Below are 17,836 nucleotides of genomic sequence, written 5' to 3'. Positions count from 1 at the left end.
ACAGATTCCTGCCAAGAACTTCTGTGCCTAATGAAGACAGTAGGGATATTTGTGTTTTGATGATTTCTGATAGTATTTCTGTAATCTTTCAAACCACTTTCGAATTTTTTTCTTTATTTGTGTTTTTAAGTTCTGTAACTGTAAGTGTCTGTAAATAAGGGAATTTTCAGTTTAGGACAAATTATTATCTAGAGAAATTTCAGTTGTACAACATAGCATTTGAGCTTGACAATTTTGAAAGTTTCTGAATCTGGAAGAGCTTTGAGAAGTACTTTCAGGGCTAGATTAAACAAGCTAATACTCTAAAGGCAATTTTCTTCGCTATTTCATACAATCCAACAAACACTTCACTACAACAAAATTTGAACTCAGGTGGGGACTATGTCAAATTTTAATGCCATCACTGAATTGTAATTTCCACGGAGTCTCAAAAAACAGTGAGAAGGATTATCATTTCTTCCCATTGCTAAAGATCACATTTAGTTACGGAGAGTCTGTTCATTAAAGATACCTCAAGCACATCTATGAAAATTACTCTCAAATTATTCATAAGTTTCTCCCTGCAGTTTTATAAGTTAGAGTGTATTGTTTCTTTGTGTTTGTTTTATAATTCCCGAAGGTTCTCAAGGTGCTAATTCTGTTCAGTTCTTTACTTTCAATTTCAGTTTAAGGAGCAAATAAATTATTCTTTGCCCAACATCCATAAAACGTTGCTTGATTTTGGTAGGTGTAGAATCTTTTAGTATTATGAAGTTGGTAACTATTTTAGCTATAACAGTGATTCCTACGGTCAGCTTTGACTTTATATACTGTGATAGTTTATCAAGTCACTACGGTAAATTTGAGTAAAATCTGTACTCAAGATAGTCTTATTTTGAATATCTTTCATCCCTAATTTTGTTGCCATTCATCCAAGCCTCCTGCATGGAAGTATTGCAAATTTAAAATAGGATCTACTTTGGGAAAAAAGAAAGAGAGAGACTTATTTTTCAATCCTGAGACCTTTAACATGTTTTTATGTTAAGTATGGAGCTCTTTGTTATACTCCTTATACCTAGAGGAAAATACCATTTGATTTGAGATTAATATGTTGTTGAATTAAATTTCTATTTGGTGAGATAACATAGAGGAGAAAGTACAGGTCTGGGTTTGCAAAGCCTGAGTACAGTGCCCTTATCTGCCATGTGACTGTGGGTCATTGATTCTTGAACTGCAGTCTTCGTAGTTTTGAGAATTAGAGCTAAATATGTTAGATGGTTGATTTGACCTACTCAACCGAAGTTATATTTATATTACTCATTTAGTACATTTTAAAGCAGATGGCTGTTAAATATAAGGTATATTGTACACATTTCCTTCTATATTTGAACTCTGGAGTATGTCAAGGTAGATGACAAGAATCAGATTCAATAAATAAGCACATGCCTGTTTTGGCTCCTAAAATGCCACCTTCACAGTGTAATATCCCCAAAATTGTCACAAATGACTGACTAGACATTGTAAGTGCACTAGTAATGCTAAAATTTCTCCTCAAAAAGTTAAATGAAGCAATATATTCTACCTCTCAGTTAAAATAGTTATTTTATTTTTAATAATGTTTTAACACAGTGTCCCTTAAATATTTAAAAATCTTAACATAGTGATGGGTTTTTTTTCATGCCTGCTTCAACATAGTTTTAACCAATAAAACATTAGTCGGATTTCTTGCTATGAAGTTTTTTCTTTCTGATTTATAGAACCTGTAAATATGAATGAAAGTTTCTTCAGGATTAATGTATTTGGGATTCTAGCCACACCTCATGTTTGTCTGGTTGTAAAAGTCCAACATATTTATTTCACACAGCATTTTCAGAGGAAAAAAATCAACTTTTAAAATAAATCAAAACAATATGCATAAAGGAAAGACATATTTTAATGTAGTTGAAGTATCATTTTTCATGGATAAATAGTACAAAATATGAATGTAGGTCTTTGCTTTTTCTCTGTGCACTTTCACTTTCTCTTCTTGTGTATGATCACTCATATATTTATATGTCTTTAAATATGCACAGAATACACACCCCTTTTTGCCTGAGTGAATCAGGGATTGCCATATTTTTCAAAACTTTAGTCATTGCTGTTATCTGACAGTTAAATAAAAACTTCACTGGGCATAACTTCAAAAGAATGGATCTGATTTATCTGACAGCATGAATTTCTGTATTGTAATACAAATATTTGTTGAATGAATAAATGAAAGCAAGATTGGATTTTATACCTGCTTTTTTCAACATTTCATTTTTTGGCATGAAGTTTCATTTCGATATACTTTGGATTTTCTTTCTATATCCAGTCCTTCCACATTACATTTGTATTGCAGGATTGTTAAAATAAAAATGTTTGCTTTGTATGAATTCATGTTTTAAGATGACTTCACAAGATAATTTATAAAATTCAAACTGGAATAGCTACATTTAGCAGTCTAAGTGGACAGAATTGAGAATTATGAGGCACTCTTGTGAGCATTCATAAAATAAGTATTTAAATAAATTTAAATTTGTTTATTAATATACATTTTAATTTTATTTTAAAATAAATACTTTTATTTTTGAAGTTTTCTGGTTACCTAGTAGTCTTATAGGCGTAAAAGTTATTAAGAAAAAAGAGCACTGTCCTCCTTAAGCTTAAAGTCCAGTGGGAGCAAAATTATTTTTAAAAAAAAGTAACATGGTAGAGAAATACAAGTGCAAATTTGCAACTCTAATTCATGCGATGAAGCAGAGTACATGGCACAATAATCAGAGAACACAGAAGGCTTCTTGAAGGAAATTATGTTTGAGATATCAAAAACAGGAGCAAATTAAGCAAGTAGGTTGAAAACAAGCATTTCAGACAGAGGAGCAGCATGTACAAAAGGTATTTTGGTAGGATTTTGAACTGTTACTTGTGATTTCCATGAATGGTTAAATATTTTTTCAATAGTAAATAATTATTGCAAACATATTTGTATAATGATTTTTAAAAGGTATTTTGTTCTGTTAGTATGTTGTTATTAATAATATGCATTTTGTGTTTATCTGCATATTACTATAAATCAACAATTTAATTTCAGCTACTTGTTTTGGACTGAATGGGGACAGATGCCCTGCATTGCAAAGGCTCGCTTAGATGGCTCAGAGAAGGTTGTCCTCGTGAGCATGGGAATAGCATGGCCGAATGGCATCTCCATTGACTATGAGGTCTGTTGGATTTCTTAAGTATTTAAAGAGCATTAACTGTCAATTTGCGTTAGTCCACTTTAAGTGTTCTCTTATTTTCTTTATGAAACAATCAAAAACAGCTTGTAATATTACTTTTCAATCGATCTTTAGGAAAATAAATTGTACTGGTGTGACGCTCGTACAGACAAGATAGAAAGAATCGACCTTGAGACTGGCGGGAATCGCGAGGTGTTGCTGTCAGGAAGCAACGTGGATATGTTTTCCGTTGCAGTCTTTGGGGCTTACATCTACTGGTCTGACAGGTAATTTATTTTTTCATAAGTCTTGGAGTCTCAAAATGTTATTTTAGTGCCAGTTGCTTTACCCTTGTAGGATTAGCCATTTCTTAGCAAGGTCACAGAAAGGATCTCACAAAGCCATGTAATTTCCACAGAAAAGGCAGTCACTCTTGCTATTCCAGGCTCAACCGTTTCAATGTCACAGACTAATGTTGGTTTCTTTCCCTTCTGCTGAGCCATCTGTTATTTTCAGCTTAAATAACTGGCTTGATTTGAATTAGTTAAAGATTGTTGAACATGTATATTCATCTTCTTGGCAGAGCACATGCCAACGGGTCCATCAGAAGGGGCCACAAGAATGATGCCACAGAAACTATAACGATGAGAACGGGTCTTGGAGTCAACCTGAAGGAGGTTAAAATCTTTAACCGAGTACGAGAGAAAGGTCAGCACTCTTATATGATAAATACATTGTATGTCATTTCTTTCTCTTATTTTTTAACATTTATTTATCAGACTGAAGTTGGGGATTAATTCTTATATGAATCAAAAAAACTCAAGACCCTATTCTTCTGTATCTAATTTCCTACAAAAATCATATACCTGGTGTGTCTTCAGCATAGGTTTAGACTAAATAATAAACATTTGGTAAATATACATATTCAAGAAACCATACAAAGCACCACTAGGATGCTAGAGAGTAAAAAGCAATCAAATTGGGTTTTTTCGATTATATTTTAATATATAAAGTGATTATGGCTCCAGAAGGTTGCTATTAGTGTGAAATATGTCCAAAGTCATCATTTTTCAAAAAATACGTGTTTTGAAACTAATATGATGGTGATTTGGGTATCTTTTAATGTCACTTCCATTAAGATAATGTCCATTTTAAATGTCTATTAAAGTAAATTGTAATTAATTTTCTTGACATCAAAGGAAGGTATAATAATTTTGGAGATGATGATGGATTCATGGAGGAGAATTAGTGTGATGTAGAAATCCTAATTGCGTATTACATCTTCACCCAAAACTGGAATAAAAACCTTACGCCCAATATAGTTAGGATGTTAGGCACATTAGTGTCATCAATTTGATACCTTATATATTTCATAGACACAGAGTTTAGTGTATTTTTTGTTTGTCAATTCAGTTCATGTTTTGAGTGAATCAGTTACTTGTGCCAAAGATTTATAACATAAAAACCTATTGCAATCTCAGTATCAAGTTTCAAAAAAGAGTTACACACTTAACTGGCTGATTAAAGGAAATATTTAATGCTTCTTTTTGGCTGGTCAGGGAAGCAGAATAATGTGATCTTTGAAATAAGAAATCCAAGGTTTTAAGCTGAAATGAAAGCAGTACTTTAGAGGGTATGAATTTTCACTGATCAGTCCAAAAATTAGGAATGAAAAACTAGAATATTCAACATTAACTATTTAATATTTTTATAAGAGGAAACTACCTGAAAAACAAAAGGAAAAACACAAACATACATGTGTGTATCTTTTTTTCTCTCCCTAGGGACCAATGTTTGTGCCAAGGACAATGGGAGATGTCAGCAACTCTGTCTTTATCGAGGAAATGCCCGGAGAACTTGTGCTTGTGCCCATGGATATTTGGCAGAGGATAGAATTACTTGCCTAAGGCATGAAGGCTATTTGCTATATTCAGGGAGAACAATATTAAAAAGTATACATCTTTCTGATGAAACCAATTTAAATTCACCAATAAGGCCATATGAAAATCCACGTTATTTCAAGAATATCATCGCCTTGGCCTTTGACTATGATCAAAGAAGAAAAGGTACCAACCGAATCTTTTACAGCGATGCACACTTTGGAAATATACAGCTTATTAAAGATAACTGGGAAGACAGACAAGTCATCGTTGAAAGTAAGTACAACAATTTATTTTTCAATAGTTTGGTGGAAACGGGTGTCATTTGGCTTAGTAGAGAAGTTAGAGGGGTCACTGCATGAATGCAGCTATATCCAAACCCCCAAAAGTCAAAGGAGCAATTAACGGCTAGCATGTACAGCATATATGATTGTTAGTTTCTAATCATGGAACTTGCAGCATATTCCTTTCTGTTTCTTATAAATGCGTATTAAAATTCATGGAAAATATGTTTTCAGTATAAAACTCACTAATCTTATTTTCTTCCGGTGGATGAAATTATGTCTTTAAGAATATCTACCTAATTATATTCAGTGAATAGATTTCTCATATTTTTATTTCTAAAATACCAGAGATTACTTTTGTGTGTGTATATAAATAGATGTAACAGTCTTAGTGAGAGAATGTTATTAAAGAAATGGCCTGATATTTAAAAAATATTTTTTAATATTTTATGGGACAGTGACCCAAACATAGTATTGTGTGGGTTATCTACATAATTTAAAGAAGCCTCTTTCCTGTCATCCGTTTTCAAGGATTATCTTCATATTCCTCATGCAACATCTCTCTCTTTATCTCTATGTGGTTTCCATATATTCCCCACTTTTCCAATTTCACTATACTGAGGTCAGTCTTTTTCATTACTTTTTAAATTGCAAAATATACAAATTTATTTTAAAGTGTTCAAGTAATATAGATTTAAAAATGAAGTTTCTGCCTCATCACTGCAAGATCAATTCCATTTACTTGCTTATAAGTGACGAGGGTTGTGCCTCCAGAATTTTCTTTATACATGTGAGTATATTATTTGTAGTTGCAAAAATGGAATGATCCTATATGCAGTGTTCACTGCTTTTTTGACTTACAGTTTATCTTTAAAAGCTTTCATTTCAATACATAAGGCTCTGTCTTTTATTCTTTTGAAAGCCTGTATCTATCCTAAGGATAAACTAATTTATTTAACCATTTTCTTGCTGACAAACATTTAGGTTGTTTTTGGTGTCTTATTACCTACAGTGTCACAATAAACATTTGTGCATATAAATATATTTCTTCATGCATGTGTTTCTTTAGCACAGAATCCTAGAAATAGAATTGCAAATCAATCAGTGTTTTTAATTTTTTATAACTGGTCAAATGTCTCTCCAAAAAGACCGTATCAATTTACATTTTCATCAACTGTTTATAAAAATACCTCTTTTTCCCATGCTTTTGCCAACAATCATCTTATCATTTTTATTAGCTGATGACTGTCTAATATGTAAAAAAGCCAACTTGCATTAATAGACATTTACCTAGTCCCTAGTGAGATCCAGCATCTCCTCATAGGTTTACTCATGTGAAAAACAGGTATTTTACATCAAACTTTGTATTGTACATTGCCATCCCAGGTGAGGCCTGCTACTGTTTATTTTGTTCTTTCAACATTTATTATCCTTCACAATTCTTTTTGCCTATTCAAATCCAACTCAGCCTTCCCAAATGAGTTCAAATTTGCAACTTCAGGCGTATACAGATAACACATACTTATTTCTTTATTCTCTAGGTTACCTGCTGATAATTTCGTGCCAATTTGTAAATCCTAGCACATGCCACTTTGGCTGCCCTGAGTATGTGTGTATGTGAAAATGCAGCTATAGCTATACTAGTCATAGGGTGTACATATATCTGAGACTGGTTGATTCTTTGGGTAGATCTCTGTAAAGTTTACATTCTAATACTTTTTGGTCCTCCATTTTCCTAGACTGATACAGTTCAGAGATTGGAGGTGCTCACATGGCCTCCGTAATCTAGTAATTAACTTATTTACTTTCTGTGCTCTGGAGTCTTTGTCAGGCACCCTGGATGTAAAGATGACTGTGAGTCTAGAGACTTTCAGAAGTCGTAGTTTAAGAAGAAAACTACCAGTAAACAAACATTGAAATTTAATAGAATCCATAAGATATTAAAGGCCCATAGTGGAGGATGCCGCTGAGGTGAGGAAATTTAAGAGGTTAATAGGAGTCTGTCAGCTGATTGAGCCCAGTGAGGAGGAAAAGAGGGGGAAGGATTCTAAACCTGTGGTCTTCAAGTGTGGTTCCTGGGGATCTGAATACATGGTCAAGGAGTCTATGAGATCAAAACTATTTTTATGATAACACTAGTGATTTGCCTTTTTTTTTTTTTTTTTTTTTTACTGTGTTGACATTTGTGACAATGGTGCAAAAGCCACGGTGGCTAGATTGCTGTGACCTTAGCACTAATCAAGACAGTAGCACCAAACTGTACTCGTAATCACTGTATTTTTCACTGTCACTTAAGAGCAGGATTAAAAAAAAAAGAGCCAGTTTCATTTAAGAACGTCCTTAAAGACAGAATAAAGAAATTAACTTTATTAAATGTTGGCCTTTCAGTACACATCTCTAATTTTCTGTGTGATGAAATATACATAAGTCACTTCTGTTGCACTCTGAAGTATGATGGTTGCCTGAAGGAAACCATGTATTTCTGTCATTTAAAAAAAAATTTAGAACTTCTTTTTGTACAAAATTTGTTTACTTATTTTGGGGGGGAAGTAATTAGGTTTATTTATTTTTAATGGAGGTACTGGGGATTGAACCCAGGACCTTGTGCATGCTAAGCACGTGCTCTACCACTGAACTTTGCCCCCTCCCCCCATTTCTGTCATAATTTGACTTCATGCTGCTTTTAAAGAACATCATTTTTTACTTGAAAGAATAAAGAATAAATTATGGTTACTCAAACCTTGGTATGTGGCAGAATGAATACAGTGAGTCTGTCACTACAAAGAAAATGACCACAGTAATTGTTGCAAATAATAAAAATCAAGCTTTCAAGTATAAATTAAAATTTGCAAGACATGTATCCACCATGATAAGCTTAAAAGCTTCCCAGTACTTAAGGGCTTTTCTGATAAGCTGGGTGGTGACATTACTAGTGTGATTTTTTGGGTATTGCATGCTGATATTGTCAACATTTGGAAGATACGCATAACTTAGGGAACCAGGATTTTCCAAATGACATCATAAAATCATGCCTGGGTAAATGATGCATTCAAAGTATGGTAGACCAACGAATTTTAATGCAATAGGGTATGAAAAGTACATCATTATGGTTTCTGATGCCACACTGAAACTAACTTTTAAGTAACTACCACTTGTCATATGTTGTAGTATAAAAGCATTTCCAGAATTATCTGAAAAGGCTCAAACCCTGCTCCCTTTTCCAACTTACTAGCTCTGTGAAGGTGGGGAGGATATAGCTCAGTGGTAGAGCGCATGCTTCACATACACAAGGTCCTGGGTTCAATCCCCAGTACCTCTGCAAAAAATAAATAAATAAAAACCTAATTACCTCCCCCAACCAAAAAAAAAATAGCTATATGAAGCTGGATTTTTTTTACATATATTAGCTACAACAACACAACAGATTGAAGTAGATGTGAGAATCCATTATCTTCTAGTAATCCAGACAGTAAACAAATTTACAAAATGATAAAACAATAGTCTTCTCATTTAAAAAAAGTTATTTTGTAGAAGATGCTATTGATATGCAGTCATTTCATTTTTATTTTTAAAAGAAATTAATACATATTTAAAACAAATTTTCAGTTTAAATTTCTAGCATGGTAATACCTATAGACATAATTAAATACAGTTTTGCTGGAGTCTTCAGTATTTTTTGAGTCTAAAAGTCCTCAGGTCAAAAAGATTGCAAACTATTCTTCTAGACTATGGACTTAAAAATTTTTAAGTCTGAACCTGTGGAAAAAAGCACAGAGTGGACAAGGACTGACACATCATTTGGTGTGATTAGAACATGGTTATATGGCATGATTTAGTGTGAGATCTTGAGTCCTATAAAGGAGTCCAAGATGGAAGGGCTTGGTTGGCCAGGTGTTGAAAAGAAGTTTTATTGAGATATAATTTACATACCATATAATTCATTCATTTAAAATGTACAATTATTAACGTTTAAAATTAGGTTTAAAAAATATAAAACATAATATTTGCCATTTAACACTTTTAATTTTGCAATTCAGTGACTTTAATTACATTCATAATGTGAGGCCATCACCACTATTTCCAAAATATTTTTTATCTCTTTAAAGAGATAAAACTGTTTAAGCAATTACTCCTCATTTCCCCTCCCTGAATTCTCTGGTAATCATGAATCTGTTTTCTTTCTCTATGAGTTTGGCCATTGTATATATTTCATATAGGTGGAATCATACAATATTTGTTTTATTGTGTGTGGTGTATATCACTTAGCATATTTTGAAATACTTGGCATATTTCACTTAGCGTAATATTTTGAAGGTTCATCCATGTTGTAGCACGTATCAGAAGTCCTTCTTCTTTTTAATGGCTGAACATTGTTCTACTGATGTATAGACCACATTTTATTTATCCATTCATCTCTTTATGGACATTTGGGTTGTTTCTACCTTTTGGTTATTGTGAAAATTGGCTTACTAATATCCAAGATAAGAAGTTTTGATTTTGCAAGGTACATATATAATAGGATTTTTTGTTTTATGAGTGTCACTCTATGATGTATTGATGAAATTTAAGGGCCATGACTGACTGAAGGCAGAAATGCTATAGGAGCTTGTTGCCATTTTACAGGTCCTGCTTCCACAGTGGTAAATTAAACTGGAAAGAATGTAGTCAAAGTGTACGTACAACCAAGCCATTCTAATCCTTCCATTCAAAATCAGAGTAAAACCAATGACATATTAGTGCCTGTAAGTATAAACTCACATGTGTAGTAAAGAAGTGAAACATAATGTCCAGAACTTTGGAATCAGTCAAGTAAGGATTCAAACCCCAGTTTGCTCTTAATTTCCTCTGTTATATTGTCAGTGTCCTCACCTGTAGAATGGGAAACCAACTCCTAAATTTTTTCGTAAAGATTTTATAAGAAAAGGTATGTAAAGGGCTTAAAAATAAGTGCAATTTTATCTAATTTAAAACTTTAAATTACTGTATTTATGACATTTTTGTGGAAATATTAGAATAGGTATCTTTGTCAAGTTATTTTTAGAATATGAATTACAGTAGTTAAACAATCAGAAATAATTATAATTACAGATATGAGGTAGTATATTAAGATCAGAGTAGAATTTTAAAATTAAGATTAGTCTACATTGATAATATACATGAACTTTTCTAAATACTCTTCTTACCACCGCAAACCCCAACCAAAATTTGCTAATTTGTTTAACCACTGCAGTTCTCTCGAAGTTTTAGAGAATTTGCAGTTTGATTTGCCAAACCAAAAATAAACCAAAATCAAACCCCTGCCCCCCACCAAAAGGGGTTAATGGTACACACGTACACACACATACATACACACACACACACACACACATATAATTGAAGTATAATCAGTTTACAATGTGTCAATTTCTGGTGTACAGCATAAGGCTTCAGTCATACATGAACATACATATATTTGTTGTTACATTCTCTTTCACCATAGGTTACTACAAGATACTGAATATAGTTCCCTGTGCTATACAGCATGAACTTGTTGTTTATCTAATTTTTATATATTGGTTAGTATCTGCAAATCTCGAACTCACAATTTATCCCTTCCCACCTCCTTGCTCCTTGCCCTGCTGGTAACCATAAGTTTGTTTCTATGCCTGTGAGTCTGTTTCTGTTTTGTGAATAAGTTAATTTGTTTTTCTTCATTTTTAGATCCCACCTACAAGTGGTATCAAATGGTATTTTTCTTTCTCTTTCTGGATTACTTCACTTAGAATGACAATTTCCAGGTCCATCTATGTTGCTGCAAGTGGCATTATTTTATACTTTATTATGGATGAGTAGTATTCCATTCTATAAATATACCACAACTTTATCCAGTCATCTGTCAGTGGAAATTTAGATTGTTTCCATGTCTTAGCTGTTGTAAATAGTGCTGCTGTGAACATCGGGGTGCATGTATCTTTTCAAATTAGAGTTTCTCTTCCTGGCTTACTTCACTTAGAATGATGATCTCCAGGTCTGTCCATGTTGCTGAAAATGGCATTACTTTATTATTTTCTATGGATAAGTAGTATTCCATTGTGTTTTCATTTGTCTGTTTTTTTTTTAAGATTCCACATATAAGTGATATATGGTACTTTTCTTTCTCTTTCTGGCTTACTTCACTTAGAATGACATTCTCCAGGTCCGTCTATGTTGCTGCAAATGGTATTATTTTATTCTTTTTAATAGCTGAATAGTATTCCATTGTGTAAATATAATACTACCTCTTTATCCAGTCATCTGTTGATGAACATTTAGGTTGTTTCCATGCCTTGGCTACTGTAAATAGTGCTGCTATGAACATGTATCTTTTCACATTAGAGTTCCCTCTGGATATATGCACAGGAGTGGGATTGCTGGATCATGTGGTAAGTTTTTTTTAGTTTTTTGAGGACTCTCTGTACTGTTTTCCATAATGGCTGCACCAGACTACATTCCCACCAGCAGTGTAGGAGGATTCCCTTTTCTCCACATCATCTCCAGCATTTATTGTTTGTGGACTTTTTGATGATGGCCATTCTGACTGGTATGAGGTGATACCTCATTGTGGTTTTGATTTGCATTTCTAATAATTAGTGATATTGAGCACTTTTTCATGCTGGCAGACATAAATACAAGTAAGATGTGAAATTCATTTTTGTCTTGGTATTCTAGGTGGGTTTTTTTTAGAGTTTTTTTTTTAATTTAAGTATAGTGGACATTACAATATTGTTTCAGGTGTATAACATAGTAATTTGACGTTTATACACAATAAGTCTAGTATCTATCACTATACAAAGTTATTAAAATATTTGTAACTAGACTCCCTATGCTGCACCTTACATCCCTATGACTTATTCTATAACTGGAAGCGTGTACCTCCTTGACTCATTACACCCAACCCCTCACCCCCTCCTTTCTCACGGCCACCAATTTGTTATGTCTTTTAGTTTCCACACAAAAGTGAAATCATACAGTATTTTTCATTTTTAAACTTATTTCTCTTAGCAATAACTCTCTAGTCCCCTCAGTGTTGCAAATGGCAAGATTTCATTCACTTTTATGGCTGAGTGATATTGTACATATATGTATATTCTGTATGTGTAATCTATGGACACTTAGATTGCTCCTATATCTTGGCTATTATAATGTTGCAACAAACTTAGAAGTACATCTTTTTTGTAATTTTTATTTTGTTTTCTTTGGATAAATACCCAGGAGTGGAATTGCTGGATCATATGGTAGTGTACTAATAATTTTTTTGAGGAATCTCCATACTGTTTTCCATAGTGGTTGCACCAAATTACATTACCACCAACACTGTGTAAGGCTTCCCTTGTACTACATACACCCTCACCAACACTTATTTTTGTCTAGATGATAATAGCTACTCTGGCAGGTAGGAGGCAATGTCTCTTTGGGGTTCTGATTTGCATTTCCCTGAGGATTAGTGATATTGAACAACTTTTCATGTGTCAACCATTTGTATGTCTTCTTTGGAAAAAATGTCTATACAGTTTCTGTGCTTTTTAATTGGATTTTTTAATGCCAAGATCTATGATTTTTTAAAATATATTTTGGGTATTAACTACTTATCAGGTATATCATGTGCAAATATCTTCAATTCAGTAGGTTGACTTTTTGTTTGGTTGATAGTTTTCTTCACTGTACGAAAGCTCATTAGTTCAATGTAGTGCTATTTATTTATTTATTTTTGCCTTTGTGGCCCTTGCCTGAAGAAGCAGAGACCATGCTAAGACCATAGTCAAATAGTGGACTGCCTGTGTTCATCAGCAATATTGGCCTGTAATTGTCCTTTCTTATAGTGTCTTTATAGGTTTTGGTATCAGTAATGCTGACTTCATAGAATGAGTTTAGAATTCTTCTTTCCCCTCCTTTTTTGGGGGAAGGGGATAATTTGAGAAGGTTAAGTAGTACCAAACCTTTAAAGAAGAGGTGAAATTCACCAGTGAATCTGTCTGCTCCTGGACTTTTGTTTGTTGGGAGTTTATTATGACTGATTCAACTTCATATTAGCAATTGGTCTGATCAGATTTTCTGTATCTTCTTTAGTCTTGGAAGTGTATGTAGGAATTTATCCATTTCTTCTAGGTTGCTCAGTTTGTTGGTGTATTAATTATTTGTAGTAAACCGTTATCTTTCATATTTCTGTGGCGTCACCTGTAAATTGTAAGTTTAGGTAGGCTAAGTTCTTTCTTTCCTGAGGTTAGCCCGTATCACTGTAAACTTCCCACTTAGAACTGCTTTTGCTGCATCCCATAAATTTTGGATTGTTGTGTTTCCACTTTCATTTATCTCAAGGGGTTTTTTAAATGTTCTCTTTGATCTCTTCAGTGGTCCACATGTGGTTTTTTTCAGATTTCTACTTGTAAATTATTTCTAGTTTCATTACAGAAAAATGCTTGATATGATTTCAGTCTTCTTAACTTAATAAGACTTGTTTTGTGACCTGACATGTGATTTGTCCTGGAGAATTATTCCATGTGCACTTGAATGTGTATTCTGTTTTTGGATGGAATGTTCTCTAGTTACCTGTTTGGTTCAAATGACGCATTAGATCAGATGGACCTCTGGTTCCTTACTGATTTTCTGTCTGGATGATCTATCCATTAAGGTAAGTGGTGTGTTAAAGTTTCCTATTATTACTATATTGCTATCATTTTTTTCTTTATGTCTGTTAATACTTGTTTTATGTATTTAGGTGCTCCTAGGTTGGGTGCATAGATAGTTACAACTGTTTTATACTTGTTTGATAGCCTTATTATGTGATGCCCTTCTTTGTCACTTGTTATAGTTTATTTTGCCTGGTATATAAGTATTTCCATTTACATGGAACATCTTTTTCCATTCCTTTAAGTCTGTGTGTCTTTAGATCTGAAACAAGTCTCTGGTAGGCAGTATATATATAAAAATAAGTGTGGGTTTTAGCCACCAAAGCACACAGGAGAAGAAAGGATTATTCAAGACTATAGCAAGTCAAGAGAGGGAGCGAGAGACCAACTCCGAGACCCCCCTTAGATTCTCAAATTTATTGAACAGGATCTTTAAACAATCAGTGAGACATGTCTTTGGAATTGGAACAGAGCAAAGCTTAAGTCAAATCTTAAGCAATTTAAGTAAAAGGTTAATAAACTGTTCTAGGTTAAGATATGCTGAGAGAGAATGAAAGGGCTGGGAGGCTTAGGAATCTCATGAATCAAAGACAGCCTGTTCTAGATAAGCGAAGCCTGCCCTGCTGTTCCCTGCCCCGTGCAGTGCAGCCCTACAACTTATTAACCCATGACTGTGCTCCCACATGTCCCCCTCTTTTGTTTAAGTTTTTATCGGGAACTCTTGATTGGAGAAGGGAGATCATCAGATTTTGGCGCTTTGAGGCAGTAATCACAGAGAAGATCAATTTGCAGACCATAGAGAAAACAAAAAGGATTTACAAGTGAAAAGCTCCAATAATTCAAATAGGTAGGTTGATGCTGTGAAACTAATGGGTGGGGTTTAGCCATTTTAAATTATCAGACATTTCTTGTTCAACATTTGATAGTTTCCTTTTGTGTATAAAGCAGTTGTTGATGTAACTGGGTAGACAGAGCGTCTGTTGGACTGAAGGTTAGGGGAGAGTGCTCCCTGTAAATGCCTTTTAACCAAATCCCAGGAATGTTGGGATTTGGTTATAGAGCAAGGGGGTGACACATATTTTGTCATGGTGCCAGTCACACACTGTATGTCAGTAAGGGCTTGTTGTATTGCCAGGCCATTGAGGAAATGCTTCAACTGCTTGTAATCTTTGCATAATGCCTTTATCTATTTGGGTTTGAGCAAGCATAGCATGAGTAATGATACCATGACGTGATTTACAATTTTTGCTGTGTGTATAGATTTAGAAAGGGAAACTGTGGCTATTAGGAGACCAGACCCTAGTCATCTGATAGTGATTTACAGGTGGAGGGGTCAAATGATTGGACGGAATGTCTGCATCTGCTGCTGCTGCAACAACAAAGGTAAGGTTGGCCTTTTGATGATCAGTTTTGGGGAGATAATATGAATAGGTCCAAGATTTGATAGACAATTAGGTGTATAGATGGTTGTAAAATATACTGGAGGAAGGGGAGAAAAAAGAGAATCGTTCAGAGTTAACCAATCACATTGTTCCAGAAGGTGTCCTTGAGGTGGGAGTCAAGTGCCTCCTGCTCACCGGGTGTCATTGCTGCTTAGAGGAGGATCAGTGTCCCACTAGGAAACACGTCTGTAGAGAGGAGGGTTGATAATGTGTGCCCAGTGTAAATGGACTTGTGCTGAGGGGATAAAAAGAAAAAGAGCAGGAATGGTATTACCTTAGTTTTGTGATACCACTGCTAAGTACGCTAAGAACCTGTTCTCCAGAGTGGGAGGTGCTCCAACCCATTGCATGACTTCAGTGGCTTGTTGATTGAGTTTTTTTAAGTTGTCCCCAGGTCACATCTGTAGCTTTAGCCGTTCTCTGACACGGTTTCACTTGACAGTCTTAGAGGGAGAGATTGGCCATCTAAGGAAGAGGACTGCAGGACTGATGTCTCCCGCTCATGGTAGGGCTTGACAGAATGGGCGGGGGTCCAGTGTGGTCCTGTAGGTAAGAGAACACAATCATATCTTTGTCCCCAGGTCACTAATTAATAAGGTTCTTCCCAGGAATTGTTTTCATGTGTCGCATCTTTTACTAATACTTTTGCTCTTATAGAGGCTACTGATATATTAAATGGCAATCTGCCACTGTGAGGCCTTGAGAATCGCAATTCAGAAAATTTAAAGTATATACTGCTTTGTGTAATATATCTGAGAAGGACATACCAGGTGTATTCTCCCTTTTTCATTTTTTAATCTGAGATTTTAATGTAGAGTGAGTACATTCTATAATGGTTTGTCTGGTGGGATTGTGAGGGATACCTGTAGTATGCTGTAATTCCCAGTTTTGACAGAAAAGTTTGAATTTGGAGGAGATGTATCAGTTTGTCAGATTTGATTGGGCTTTAGGCCACAGGGATTAACTCCCCAAGACTTTTGTCCTCCAGATGATGATTGACAACATGGACAGGCTGAAATGATTTGTTTTGCTTGAGGTAGTTAACTGGAATTGTTTAACAAGAGACTTATAAAAAATTTTGTAACCAACAAAGCGATCTGCACTGGCATTACCAGTGGTTAAGGGACCAGGTAAATTTGTATGAGATCTAACATGTGTAACAAAGAGAGAGTGTTGTCATTTGTCTGTAAGAGACTGCAAAGTAAGGGAAAGGAGGGAAAAATCAGTTAATTCTTTGATGGAGGCTTGTTCTAAACTACGTCTTGTGAATCAGCGACCAGGTTAGCAGGCTGGTGAGAGAAATGGTGGAGTGCCGTAATGGCAGCCTTAAGTTCTGCTCCTTGTGTAGAGGCTTGTCCTGTAGAACTTACCTTGTGCCATTTTTGGTCAAACCAAACCATGGCAGATTGTTTTTTTCAGAGCCGTCAGTGAAGACGGTTAATAGCGCCATGAAGAGGTGTAGACACAACCTTTTGAGGTATAGTGACATTAATAAGGGCTACTTGTTGCAGTTATTTATCAGAGAGTAATGAATATATATATTGTCCTGTAAAGTCAGCTATCGTGGCCTCAAAGTCTAGAGATTGTGCAAATAACTATTGGAGGCCCTCTAGAGAGACTCCTTGGTAAATTATATCTGGGTTGTAACCAGTTAATTGTTGACAGCAGTATCGGCCTTTATATAGTAGATCAATAAGTGGTATGAAGTAAGAGTTTTTTTTTAAGGGACTGAGATAGAAATATCCATTCTGAACACTGAATACCATCCATTAATTGTCTTAATAACCCCGTTTGGGTACGGAAGGTAGGAAATGGAAATAGGTAGGAGAGCCTGGTTGCCTTCTGTGCAACTGCCGCTGTCGGATGGCCTCTTCACTGAGAGCTGTTTGCTTTTTAGCTTCCGAAGTCAAGCTTTGGGGAGAATCTAAGGCATTAGCTCCCTTGAGGATATTGAATAAATTGGAAAGTTGTCCCATAGTAATTGCCAAGATAGGGTGGATCCAATGAATGGCCCCTAAAATTTTGAGAATCTAATGTATGTAAGTGTGGAGTGTCCAAGATAATAGGCTGAGACCGAATAGTTCAGCTGAAGACTATTTGGCCTAAATATCGCCCGGGTGTTTGTTTGAATCTGAATCTTTCCTGGAGCCATTTGAAGTCCTTGTTCTCAGAGAGAGATCTGCCAATGTTGATAGACAGACAGGAGGGAGTAGCCTTACAGGTGGGTAGTAAAGCTTGATGTACAAAATACTGACAAATTGTGGGACTATTAATCATTCCCTGTGATAAAACCCACCATTGATAATGAGCTAGGGGGCCCGATTGTTAGATTAAGGTAGAACGCAAAGCATTCACGGTCTTGTTCAGCTA

The 17,836-nt window shown here is 34.9% G+C and overlaps 1 protein-coding gene across 1 annotated transcript in view; it reads left to right on the top strand.

Annotated features, from left to right (window-relative positions):
- Positions 1–14,797, top strand: part of LOC140696538 (low-density lipoprotein receptor-related protein 1B-like) — a 298,018-nt gene extending 283,221 nt beyond the window's left edge. The window contains exons 29-33 of the mRNA XM_072962066.1: positions 3,092–3,218; positions 3,351–3,502; positions 3,799–3,923; positions 5,000–5,371; positions 14,730–14,797. Coding sequence (XP_072818167.1) covers positions 3,092–3,218; positions 3,351–3,502; positions 3,799–3,923; positions 5,000–5,371; positions 14,730–14,749 — 796 coding nt within the window. The 3' untranslated portion in view covers positions 14,750–14,797. The remainder of the gene's footprint in view (positions 1–3,091; positions 3,219–3,350; positions 3,503–3,798; positions 3,924–4,999; positions 5,372–14,729) is intronic.
- Positions 14,798–17,836: the final 3,039 nt, after the last annotated feature.

This window comes from Vicugna pacos, chromosome 5 (genome assembly GCF_048564905.1).
Source record: "Vicugna pacos chromosome 5, VicPac4, whole genome shotgun sequence".
Taxonomy (NCBI): domain Eukaryota; kingdom Metazoa; phylum Chordata; class Mammalia; order Artiodactyla; family Camelidae; genus Vicugna; species Vicugna pacos.
Note: the sequence above shows the minus strand (reverse complement) of the source record. Positions and strands in the feature narration are given on the sequence as shown.